Source organism: Chiloscyllium plagiosum, unplaced genomic scaffold (assembly GCF_037043375.1).
Source record: "Chiloscyllium plagiosum isolate Xiang-an unplaced genomic scaffold, Cpla_swu_hap1 HiC_scaffold_14, whole genome shotgun sequence".
NCBI classification, from domain to species: Eukaryota; Metazoa; Chordata; class Chondrichthyes; order Orectolobiformes; family Hemiscylliidae; genus Chiloscyllium; species Chiloscyllium plagiosum.
In genome coordinates, this window is record NW_028270152.1 from 34,496,408 (window position 1) to 34,507,650 (window position 11,243).

General features: G+C 39.9%; 1 protein-coding gene across 4 annotated transcripts in view; it reads right to left on the bottom strand.

The window, feature by feature from the left end:
* The window catches only part of LOC122558995 (FYVE, RhoGEF and PH domain-containing protein 3-like), a 218,663-nt gene that overhangs the window by 87,940 nt on the left and 119,480 nt on the right, over positions 1-11,243 (bottom strand). For all 4 annotated transcript variants that reach the window (XM_043708044.2, XM_043708039.2, XM_043708043.2 and 1 more), the window contains exons 3-4: positions 4,504-4,693; positions 2,722-3,298 (exon numbers count right to left, since the gene is read on the bottom strand). In XM_043708044.2, coding sequence (XP_043563979.2) covers positions 2,722-3,298; positions 4,504-4,693 — 767 coding nt within the window. The remainder of the gene's footprint in view (positions 1-2,721; positions 3,299-4,503; positions 4,694-11,243) is intronic.

The following is an 11,243-nucleotide window of genomic DNA, read 5'->3' on the forward strand; positions in this document are numbered from 1 at the left end:
ATATGACCATTCCCTAAGAGTTGCCATCTTTTTGCAGCAGTAATGGGTGCTGCCCTTAAAGCAAGAGAAAATGGGGCTGTGGTTCAGTGGGACAAATTGGTAGGCACAGTAAGAATGAGGGTAGGAAGGTTTTATCTGTGAAAGAAAGTACTTCTGCTCCTGCGCTACAGATTGAACAATAAGGGTGGATAGGTGCCCTCTACTTCCTCCATCCTATGGAGAGACATCTCACATTGCCAAGGGCTCACCCAATGCTGATAAAATGCCAGCTGCCATATGAAGAGGCCGTTGATTGGCTGCTTAGGTGGCAACTAGCTTTTAAGCAACAGGATCTCCAGGTTTCCTGGCATGGGCAAACCCTGTACCTACCCTCACAATGTTTTGGATACCTCCTCTTCTGTCCCTAACACATGCAGTGCTTGAAAAGGTTTTGGTCTCCCTACTTATGGAAGGTCATAGTCATCCAAGGTGTGCAATGAAGGTTCACCAGAAACCTCCTGGGATTAAAGGACTGTTGTACGAGCAAAGTTTGACTAAATGTATATTCGGAGTTTAGATGAGTGACAAGTGATCTCATTTAAAGATAAAATCCTTCAAGTATTTGTCACGTGCTAAGAAAATATTTCCTCAACTCGGAATTAAAACAAGGAATCACAGTCTCAAACTAACTGCCAATTGATGTGGAGGTGCCAGTGTTGGAGTGGGAAAGACAAGGTCAGAAGTCACATGACATGAGGTTATGGTCCAATAGGTTTACTTGAAATCACAAGCTTTCAGAACGCTGCTCCTTCATCACGTACACTTCCTGATAAATGGGTAACGCTCTGAAAGCTTGTGATTTCAAATAAACCTGTTGGACTATAACCCAGTGTTGTGTGACTCACGAACTCTAAATAAGTGGTCAGCCATTAAGAACTGAGACGTGAAAAAAATTTTTCACCTAAAGGATCTTAGGTCTCTGAGACTCCTCCCCTAAAAAGCTAGATGTACAGTCATTAAGTGGATTCAAGACAAAGGGAACAAGGGAATTAAAGAACTGGGATAGTGTGGGCTGGAGGAGTTAAGGTCAATCAGCCATAATCTTCTTCAGTGACATTAGTGGCTTTAAGGGCCAATAGACAACTCCAGTTCTCTGGTGATGGATTCCCACTATTTGATTGGAAACCTGCATTGTTGAATAATTACGTACAATCTTCTAATTGACAATCTGTGAACATAACCCTAATCTGATGAGCTGTGGAAGGTTCTAACCAATGCAATTCAAATTTTCTCATCTATTTATTTTAATATTCTTAAGTAGAAAGTGACGGGCCCTGGAGGTCTATTGAATTTGACCTCCATTGTGTCAGTCACAATAATTTATTTTGGAACTATCTGAATATCTGTAAGCGTCTCCTCTTCATTGATGTTTATACATTCACATATATGTGGTATTCTCTCCCACTTCTCCATTATAATTGCAGAAACACTAAACATACCCATTAAACATACCCATGATATCCACAGACTTGACTAATATCTTCTAAAAAGTGGTTGCAATAGACATATGCATTTATTTAGCAATCTTTTTGATCCAGACATGCTAAGGGTAATACACAGCAAATATTCATGACAAAATTCCAGGTTTACCATACACACTTAGTCCTTGTTATTTTTGGTCTCTTCATTGGTTTCTACTATCTTTCTGCTCCTTTTCCTCATCACTATTTCTTAATCCTGGATGATGTTATATTTCACATTCAATATTAGTCACATTCATTTATTCCATTTAGGCTTTCAGCTGTTATACATTTATAAGTTGGTCTCATGTACACCACTGTTGCATCTCAGTAAGCAGGTGATGGGATTACTGTTGGATGGAGCATGTCATACTCGGAAGGTCCCAGCATTAGGATCATTTGTGGTCTGTCCCAGGAGTGATTAGCTTCTGCAACACTTGTTTCTCAAGATTCAGAAGAGTAATACGATAGGAAATAAAGTTGAGAAAGAGGTTGGAGGAAAACTGATTGATAAGGCTACATTTTCTCACGAGGCTATTGGCAAACTCCGTTATTCCTCATCTTCAAGGTAACAATTATGCTTATACACAAAGCAAACTATTGCAGGCGTACTAAGTAATCAATTCCATGAAGTTACTGAGAAAATTTGCTGTATTAGCTTCTCTTTGATCACTGTAGGAAAACTATCCCTAATGATACTTTATTGACTTCAAGTAGTGTTTCTTACAGAAGTTTATTGTGATTGCATACCAAGTTCATAAAAGAGAAAGAAGTTCAAATATTACACTGCAAACTGTATTGCCCATGAAATTCATGGGATAAGGGCATCATTGACTAGGCCAGCATTTATTGCCCATCCCAGAGGGCAGGTAAGAGTCAACCACATTACTGTGGGTCTGGAGTCACATGTAGGCTAGACCAGGTGAGAATGGCAGTTTCCCTAAAAGACTGGGAACTGATGGGTTTTCCCCAACAGGTGACAAATGACTCTTAAATCATCGATAGATTCTTAATTCCAGAATTTTACTGAATGCAAATTCCACCATCTGCCAGGGTTGGATTTGAACCCAGGTCCTCAGAGCATGACCCCCTGGATCTCTAGATTAATAGTCCAGCGATAATACCACTCAGCCATTGCCTCCCCGTTATACCAATTAATGTGACTTTGTTCAGCTGCTTTTGGTGCCCACATTTGATAAAATCTCTGAAAATAACAGCTTACCTTGATTGTTTCTGACTGTTCAATTTTGGACACTTCTGTTGGTTCATTTTCTTCACTGCTGACTTCATCCATATCACTATCATCATCTTCCTGAGTGGAATCTCTCTTTTGTTGTAATTCAGAATCATCATCAGGCTTGATCTCGGAATCATTTCCATTCTCCAAAGGACTGACATTCTTTGTCTCCTCTATGCCTTCTTCATTAGGAAAAACTTCACCTTCCCCACTACATGAAGGACTGTCAATGCCACTGTCTCTGTTGGGTATTTTGCCATTTGCACTGTGCTCCAGAGTCGACTCACTAGTTTCAGCTGCAGCTGTTGCCTCTGGAGTCCTGGCTATGCTTGTACAGTCATTGTCTTTTACACTGTCTGTCATTGTAGCATTGCCCTCATTGGAGTGTTCCATCCCAATTTCTGTTACATTAGATTCAGTTTTGTCTGTTGTGCTCTCAGTTGAATATCCTGCGGGTTCCAATTCACTGTCAGATGCTGCACACTCAGAGGAATCCTGTGATTGCTCCATTTTCAGGGATAAAATCAGCTGATTTCTTTTGGTGAACTCTGGACTTAGCTGCCTGCAGGAACACATTGACATTTCACGTAGATACAAGTAATTTAAACAAATGCCATTAAACCCAACACAAAGGCAAAAAGTACTAAATACTGAAGATCTGAAATACAAATAGTAAGTGGAAATACTCGGCAGACCAGTCAGCCACGAGGGGAAGATTTTCTATTCATAGGAACACACTTTAAAAGACTTACACTGCAGAAGGAAACCAATTCAGCCCTTCATGTCTAAGCCAGTTTATATTTCCATTAAATTTAACAAATGTATCAGTTTTGAATTTTTGTAAACAATACATCCATCAAAAATGTCTGCATTCATGATTTACAAGAGGTAAAAAGTATGTAGAAAAAACAATATCTTTTCCAGCAATTAAGCAGTAATGTTTAGCATTATTGGCATATCTGGCGAACACCAAGCTTCTGAGGACTTTACTAATTTCAATATTGTCCATGGATTTAGAGAATAGATAAATCCGTGGGGCAGATTTCTATACATCATTCATAGGAACCAGAGGTTGGACGCAGCCATTTTAACCAACTGACAAATTTTGATTGATCCAGTTATATTAGGGCATGAGACAATCAAAAATTAAGTGTCAAATCAGTGTTCTGTTTCCTGGATTTGTTACGCCTTTAAAAATGCAAATGTTTAATAACACACAAAGGTTGAGTGCATCAGATAGAAGGAAATAATGTTATTACTTGAGGCCCAAAGATGTTATACAGAAGAACCATTTCAAGAACTCTCAGTTATATAGCTATACTGGACAATGAAAAACTCAAATTCAGCCCTGTGCGTGGCCGAAAGCTGATTCAGTGTAAGGACAAATGCTTTCTTTGCACAATAGACCGTGCAAGTTCACAACTTGGTTTATGAACATAAAGAAAAATAGATTTCTAAAAACAGTTAAAGTCAATATTTTAGGAAATTACTTGAAGATTGCCAATTTTTCATTAAAACAGGCAACAAATTTACAAAGGTTGCTATTTTCAATCTTCAGAAAATTCTTTTAAATTATTTCTAATGTACTGATAGTTGATTTACAAGATGTAACTTAGGTATTTTGTGAAGAGCTTAAAGAACACAGCACTAGTGGTGACAGCTACTGCAATAAAGTAACAAAAAAATGCACAAGCTCAGAACATGATACAAGAGCACTCAACAATTTTTTTAAAAACTCAGCAAGATAGCATTTTTAATTAGGCTTACCTGACACTTTCAAATTTCTCAATAAGTGAGGAGACACAAGACAACACCAGTGTTTCTTTGCTCACAGCCTCTGAACAGGAGCTCTTGGTTAGCTTAGGGTCAGCTGGCAAAGGCCTTGATGGAGCTGGAGGAATCAGCTGAAATGGTGCTTCTTGACACAAGGCTTGAAGATAGACAGGCTTAGGAGGTACTAATGTAAAAATTATGGAGAATTATTGAGTAAAGTTATTCTTTATATTTCAACCGGTGTCTTCAAAAATCATTTCTTGTCAACAGCAGACCGGCAAGTTTCATTTATCACTTTTCAGATTTCTGCTTTGTTCTAGAAGATCCCATTACACTCTCTGAAAGCAACAATCTATAGGATTCTAACTATATGTATGGTGAAACATTCCTTTACTATATTCCATTTTTAACCTGTCATTTAAAGACATCGTAGGACATCAAATATTTGAACGTTGGACTTGCGCTTCCTTGTTGCTAGAACAGGAAGTGCTGAAAATGAGTTAAAAAAAAGTGTGGTTTTTTTATAACCGTAAGTAAAGGTATTGCAGTACCTAAGGCAAAAATAAAGTAAAACAATTGATTTGAATTGAATAGTTATATTCATGGCAGTGGAAGAAAGCATCAGTGATGTTTCATGCATTAATAGATTATTATAGTGTTTTTGCACTCTGTCTAGTTTTGCATTAGAGTAACTAATGTACTGCATTCATGTCTTTCTATGGGTATATTCAGCTTCTCCACAGCTTCCTTCCTCTTTCTTGGTCTGGTAGATCTTCTCAAAGACAAAATACTGAACTCAAAATTAACAGTTTTGTTCAACACATCCAATTAAATACTGGGCCATCTGTAAGAATGGCAAAAAGAAAAGCAAACATCAGCTGAACTATTTAGCTATTTAATGTTGATTATATATATTTACACATGAACAGTATGAAAATCTTTACGTAAGCAGTAACCATAGTAATATTTAAATTTGAGGCAGTGTTAAAATTGGGCTCTGACAAGATGAAGGTAATTGTATCTTAAAGCAGTATCACGCAAAGTTTATGAATTTAATTTAAATAAATCAGAAGCTATACAGCATCCCTGCCTCCATTCCTGATGAAGGGCCTTTGCCCGAAAGGTTGATTTTTCTCAGATGCTGCCTGACCTGCTGTGCTTTTCCAGCACCACTCTAATCTAAACTCTGGTTTCCAGCATCTGCAATCCTCACTTTTGCCAAATCAGAAGCCATGTCAGCTGGCATTAAGAAGCAAACTTAAAAATTACTTTCAGAATTGTACATTTTGATGACTTCACTGTCCAATTTCAAAACTTCAACTAGCATTTTATTTAAAAATCATACTTGGTGAACCAGACATTCAATGGTGATCAACAAATAAACCAATAAAAAAATTCAAAAATGGTATTACACGGAAGGGGAAGGGGCAATGGAGAGAGAGTGCTAGAAACAAGAGGAGACACTATTAAATGAGAGAACAATGGATGACTGCTGATTTATTCCTCCAGCTAAATACAATGTATTGGAAATTAATGTATAATGTGGTTACATTTGGGTCCATTGAAAGTTTTTAAAGCTTCTAAGCCAATCTATGTTATAGGAGTGTTGATCAATATCAATATATAATTAGACAAGTCTCAATTCTTCAAATATAACCCAACTCTGGCCCACCCCTAGTGGGCGGCAAGGTGGCACAGTGGTTAGCACTGCTGCCTCACAGCGCCAGAGACCCGGGTTCATTTCCCGCCTCAGGCGACTGACTGTGTGGAGTTTGCACGTTCTCCCCGCGTCTGCGTGGGTTTCCTCCGGATGCTCCGGTTTCCTCCCACAGTCCAAAGATGTGCAGGTCAGGTGAATTGACCATGCTAAATTGCCCGTAGTGTTCGGTAAGGGGTAAATGTAGGGGTATGGGTGGGTTGCGCTTCGGCGGGTCGGTGTGGACTTGTTGGGCCGAAGGGCCTGTTTCCACACTGTAAGTAATCTAATCTAATCTAATCTAATCTAATCTAATCTAATCTAAACTGTATACAAATTAGTACCTCATAACAGGGAATGGTCACCAAGAATGCCGATGTATGGCAAATTTCATTTCTACTCATATCAATAGAGTCTTAACTGGATCCATATTGTCTGTAATCTTTGTCTAAATGCCAGATCCTATTTTATTCAATTATTCTCCTGAAGTGCAAATATTTTATATCAATACAAAACCAGTGTAATACTTCAAACTGAATAGGTAAATGAAACCATCAAGACATTATTATTATAGTGGATACTATAGCAAAATGTGTTGTCAGGGTCAGTGCTCATGAATATCATTCTAATATCAATACAGGTATTCTTGTTTAAATCGTCTTCATGTTTTGTTTTAAAAGATTAAGCAAATTAGTGAAGTACCCTGAATACCGTTGCCTTTAGTTGCGTTTTAGTGCAGTTACTAAGCACAGCATTTTTTTTTAAGAAACCAACTGCTGCTTGGCTCACTGCCTTGCGTCCAGCCTCTCACTCCCACTCACTTGTCATTTCCTTTCCTTAACCCTCCTCATGACCACATTCCTCACTGACCCTTCCATTTGCACCTTCTCGCTGCCCTTAACCAGATTTTCCCGCTCACTTCTTCCTTCTTCAGAATCCATGTTATGAGAAAGAGGGTCACTGGACAGAAGTGACAAATGGGAGCCAAGTGGAAATAATAAATGCGTTCGTAAATTAAAAACGTTTGGGCCATTTAGGCTCAAGGCACCAATAGGAATTGGATGTAAAACCTATATGTTGTCAGGGCCCAAGACATCTGTATAAGCATTATAGGAAAGCAATTTTCATTTAGCACATTTGCTTTAACAAGCCTGTTGTTCGCAACATAAGGAGTGCTAAATGAACTTTAGCTGTATCAATTCAGCAAAGTCATCTCAACATATATTATCTGACAATTCAACATTAGCCCAAAAGTTTAACATAAAATATGAATCAGTTGGCAAGAGGATAAGGGCAGTGTTAAACATTTTAAATCTGTTTATCATCAATATTGCTAAGTATCAATATAAGTGTTAAATTGTATACCAGAGCCAAATAATGTGATTGATGGTTTTCTACAGACTGCCGAATGTATGTGTAATTAACTAATCCAGGGGTTGTGGGCATCGCTCATTTCCCCATTTACCTTGAAGAGAGTGGTGGTGATGATGAGCCACATTCTTGAACCGGTTCAGGCACATCTGTAGTGCTGTTAGGAAGCAGTTTGACCCAGTGACAGTGAAGGAACACAATACAGTTCCAAGCCAGAGTAGCTTGGAAAGAAGCTTGCAATGGCCGTGTTCCCAAGCATCAGCTGTTCTTATTGTTCTACATGGTAGTGGTTGTAAATTTATCAAAGGAAACTTGATAACTTCCTGTAGTTTAGCTTCTGAATGCTACACACTGCTGCCACTTTTCATTGGTAGTGGTTGGACTGAATACTTAAGGTGATGGATGGAGTACCAATCTAGCAGGTCGCTTTGTCTTATATGGTGGACAGGATCTGCGGAGATGGGAGGCAAGTCAAACATCCCATATTCCTCAGAATCTACACAAAAGCTGTGTTCACTCGTCAGGGCATCAATTGGAATGTAAATTAGGAAAAGGTTCCACAATGTGAGTAAAGTGCCTGAACTGTTTTGTGGGTAAGCCTTGCCTAAACAATCAAAATTTTAAACGCTTATTTACAAGAGTGTTAGGAAGCAAAATCTGACATCAAATCACATAAGCAGATGAGTACAGAAGACTAAAAGATGTACTTTCTAAAGGGCCAGATGGAAACAAAGAGATGAGGTGGTTTCTGAAAAGAACAGTGGAGCTTAGGCCTAGACAGCAAACTGCAAGTTTGGTAAACCTGGAGTGGTTAAATATCAGGAATGCACAAGAAGCCAGATTTGGACGATTGTGGAAGGTTTGGAGAAAGGTCAAAGGATTAGGGAAAGGAAAGGAACTTGGCAAATTTGGGGGAAAAAATGGATGATGTTTTAAACTGAAGTGTTCATAAATCACAAGTCAATATAGTTCAGTGAGCACAGGGGTGATGGGTGCAGAGGACTAAACTGGGTGTCAATGGCATTTGTTACCCATTTCTAACTGCCCTTCAATTCAGTGACCTGTTGGTTATTTCACAGGGTTGTTAAGAGTCCACCACATTGCTGTGGGTCTGGAGTTACATGTAGGGCAGATCAGGCAGAGATAGACAGGCTGGAGGCTGGAAGAACACAGCAAGCCAGGCATCATCAGGAGCTCACCGTGTTCTTCCAGCCTCCTTCCTGTCTATTTTGGATTCCAGCATTTGCAGTTTTTTTTGTCTCAGATCAGGCAGAGATGGCAGATTTCCTTCCCTAAAAAGGGCATTAGTTAACCAGAAAGATTTTTGTGACAATGATCCCTAATGGCTACCATTACTGAGACTAGCTTTAACTGAATTTAAATTCCACTAGTGCCAAAGGTGGGATATGAACCCTTTGGAACTGGGCCATGAGCCTGAATGTTTGGATTGTCATGTCATTACCATGTCATCATATATCTCCCAGCCAGTTTGAACATGGGTAATTTCATCAATTGCCATATGTTTATGAAGGTAGAATGTGGAAGGCCAGTCAGAAAAGCACTGGAATAATCAAGATTGGAGTCAATAGGGGAAGCAGTGATGGTTTTATTAGCATATCAGCAGAAGTAGGAGATGTTATGGAGTTCAAAATAGACAGTCCAGGTAATGGCATCGGCATACACTTGGAAGCTCACCTTGGTCAATTATAAAACCAAGTTTATGAATTGTCTGGTTCAGCCTCAGACAAGTGCTATGGAGAGGAATTGAGTTGGTGGTTAAGGAATAGTGTTTTTTTCATGCCACGAAAAACAAAGCTTTCAGTTCCCAGTAACATTCCCAAGAAAATTCTACTCATCCAGTGTCAATGTCGGACAGGTAATTTAACAGGTTAAGTACAGTGAAGGAGCATAGAGAGGTCAAAATAAGTACAGCCATCAGTGTACATGCGAAAATTGATGCTGTGCATTTGGATGATGCTGGTGAGCAATAGGTGGCGGCCAAGGATAGCTCCTTAGAGGGAATCAAAGGCTGTGGTGCAAGATCAGGAACAGGAGGTATTGCAAAAGACTCTCTGGCTATAATTAAATGAATACCGTACACAGAGGAACCTTGATTATCTGAATATCAATTATCCGAATATCAGATTATCTGAAGGAAATCTCAAGGTCCCAATAGAAACATCAAAGACATGCTTCCAACACTGATCACGTCTTTTGTGATTAAACAGGCACCAAATGACTGATCTCCCGCCCTCTCTCTCCCCCACACTTTCCCTGGAGTTCTACAGAGGGTGAACCCTAAACCCCCACGCCTTCCCCAGATAATCTCTCCAACACTGTCCTGTACAGGGGCAAAGGTAGAACGGGGGGACGGTGGTGGTCAGGGTTGGGGGCGGGCAGGGGGTGGCATTGGTTGGGGTTGGGGGGCGTGGGCGGGCAGAAGGCGGTGTTGGATGAGGGCGGGGGGGGGTGCGGGGGCTCGCGTGCAGTGTGCTGCTGTCTCGTCTCCTGAACGGGGAGCAGACTTAAAAAATTCAAGTCCCAGAGGAAAGGCATTTAATCGTTTAACCGAATAATCGATTATCGGAACGAAATAGTGCCTGCCCATCTCGTTCGGATAATCGATGTTCCTCTGTATTCACGAGTAATAGTCAATGTAAAAGTCGACCCCTTATTTTTGGCCAAATAACCTGGAATTTTCCATATATCTCATGTAAAAGTTGACCCTAGTTTTTCACAGATAACAGCTCAACGTTTATGAATCAGTGTGCTGGCCGTCACATCCCGCTCCAGCTTTCCACTCTGCCGGTTGTTCTGCTCTGCTCCCAGTCTTCCAGTCCGCTGGCTGTTGAGTTCTGCTCCGGGCTTTCAGAATTACCATCATTCGTTGATTTTTATTATTCTTTAGAGATCAGTTGGGCTTCTGCTAATGATACAGTATGAATTTTGATGGGCATGAATTTCAGCCCCCTCAAAAGGTAGTATCCACATAATAATTGACCCCATAAATTAAACCTTAAAAAGCAGTCAAAAAATTTGACTATTACTCGAGTATATACGATAATAATGGAATGAGGCAAATGCAATGGCAGCCATTAGACAAAGGTGAGAGGGTATGGAGGACTATACTGATAAGACTATGAGAACATCTCTTTTTTTTTCAGATTGTGCAAGTGATCCCTTTTGGACTCACCCTCACATAGCCATTGATGTCTCTGAGGCTAAATGATTGTATCTGGACAGGTCTGAAGGCCTGAATACAAATTCCAAAAGGATGCAATATATCAGATGTTAAATGATTAGCTTCCTCCACACTTAGCATCAGCTCAATGCTCTCTCAATACATATTAACCCTACCCACAGTTCCACCAACAGAACCTCTCACCATGAGCAGCATAGCGTTACATTAACCAACAATTTAAATATTCAAATGAGGGTTATCACAAACTTCTAACATCTTCCAGCCTAACAAGTCACCACCATCACCATACCACACCTCTCTGTGGTGTCTGTCCATCTGACAGTCTGCACAAACTCAACTGCATCAGTGGCGCCCGTACACTTCCCCTCGTCATTGCCCCCATCCTTCCTACTCCTCTACCAGTATCTACTACAGTTAGATCTGGGCAACAGTCTTTGATATTCTGGTTGCAAAGAACATCACTGG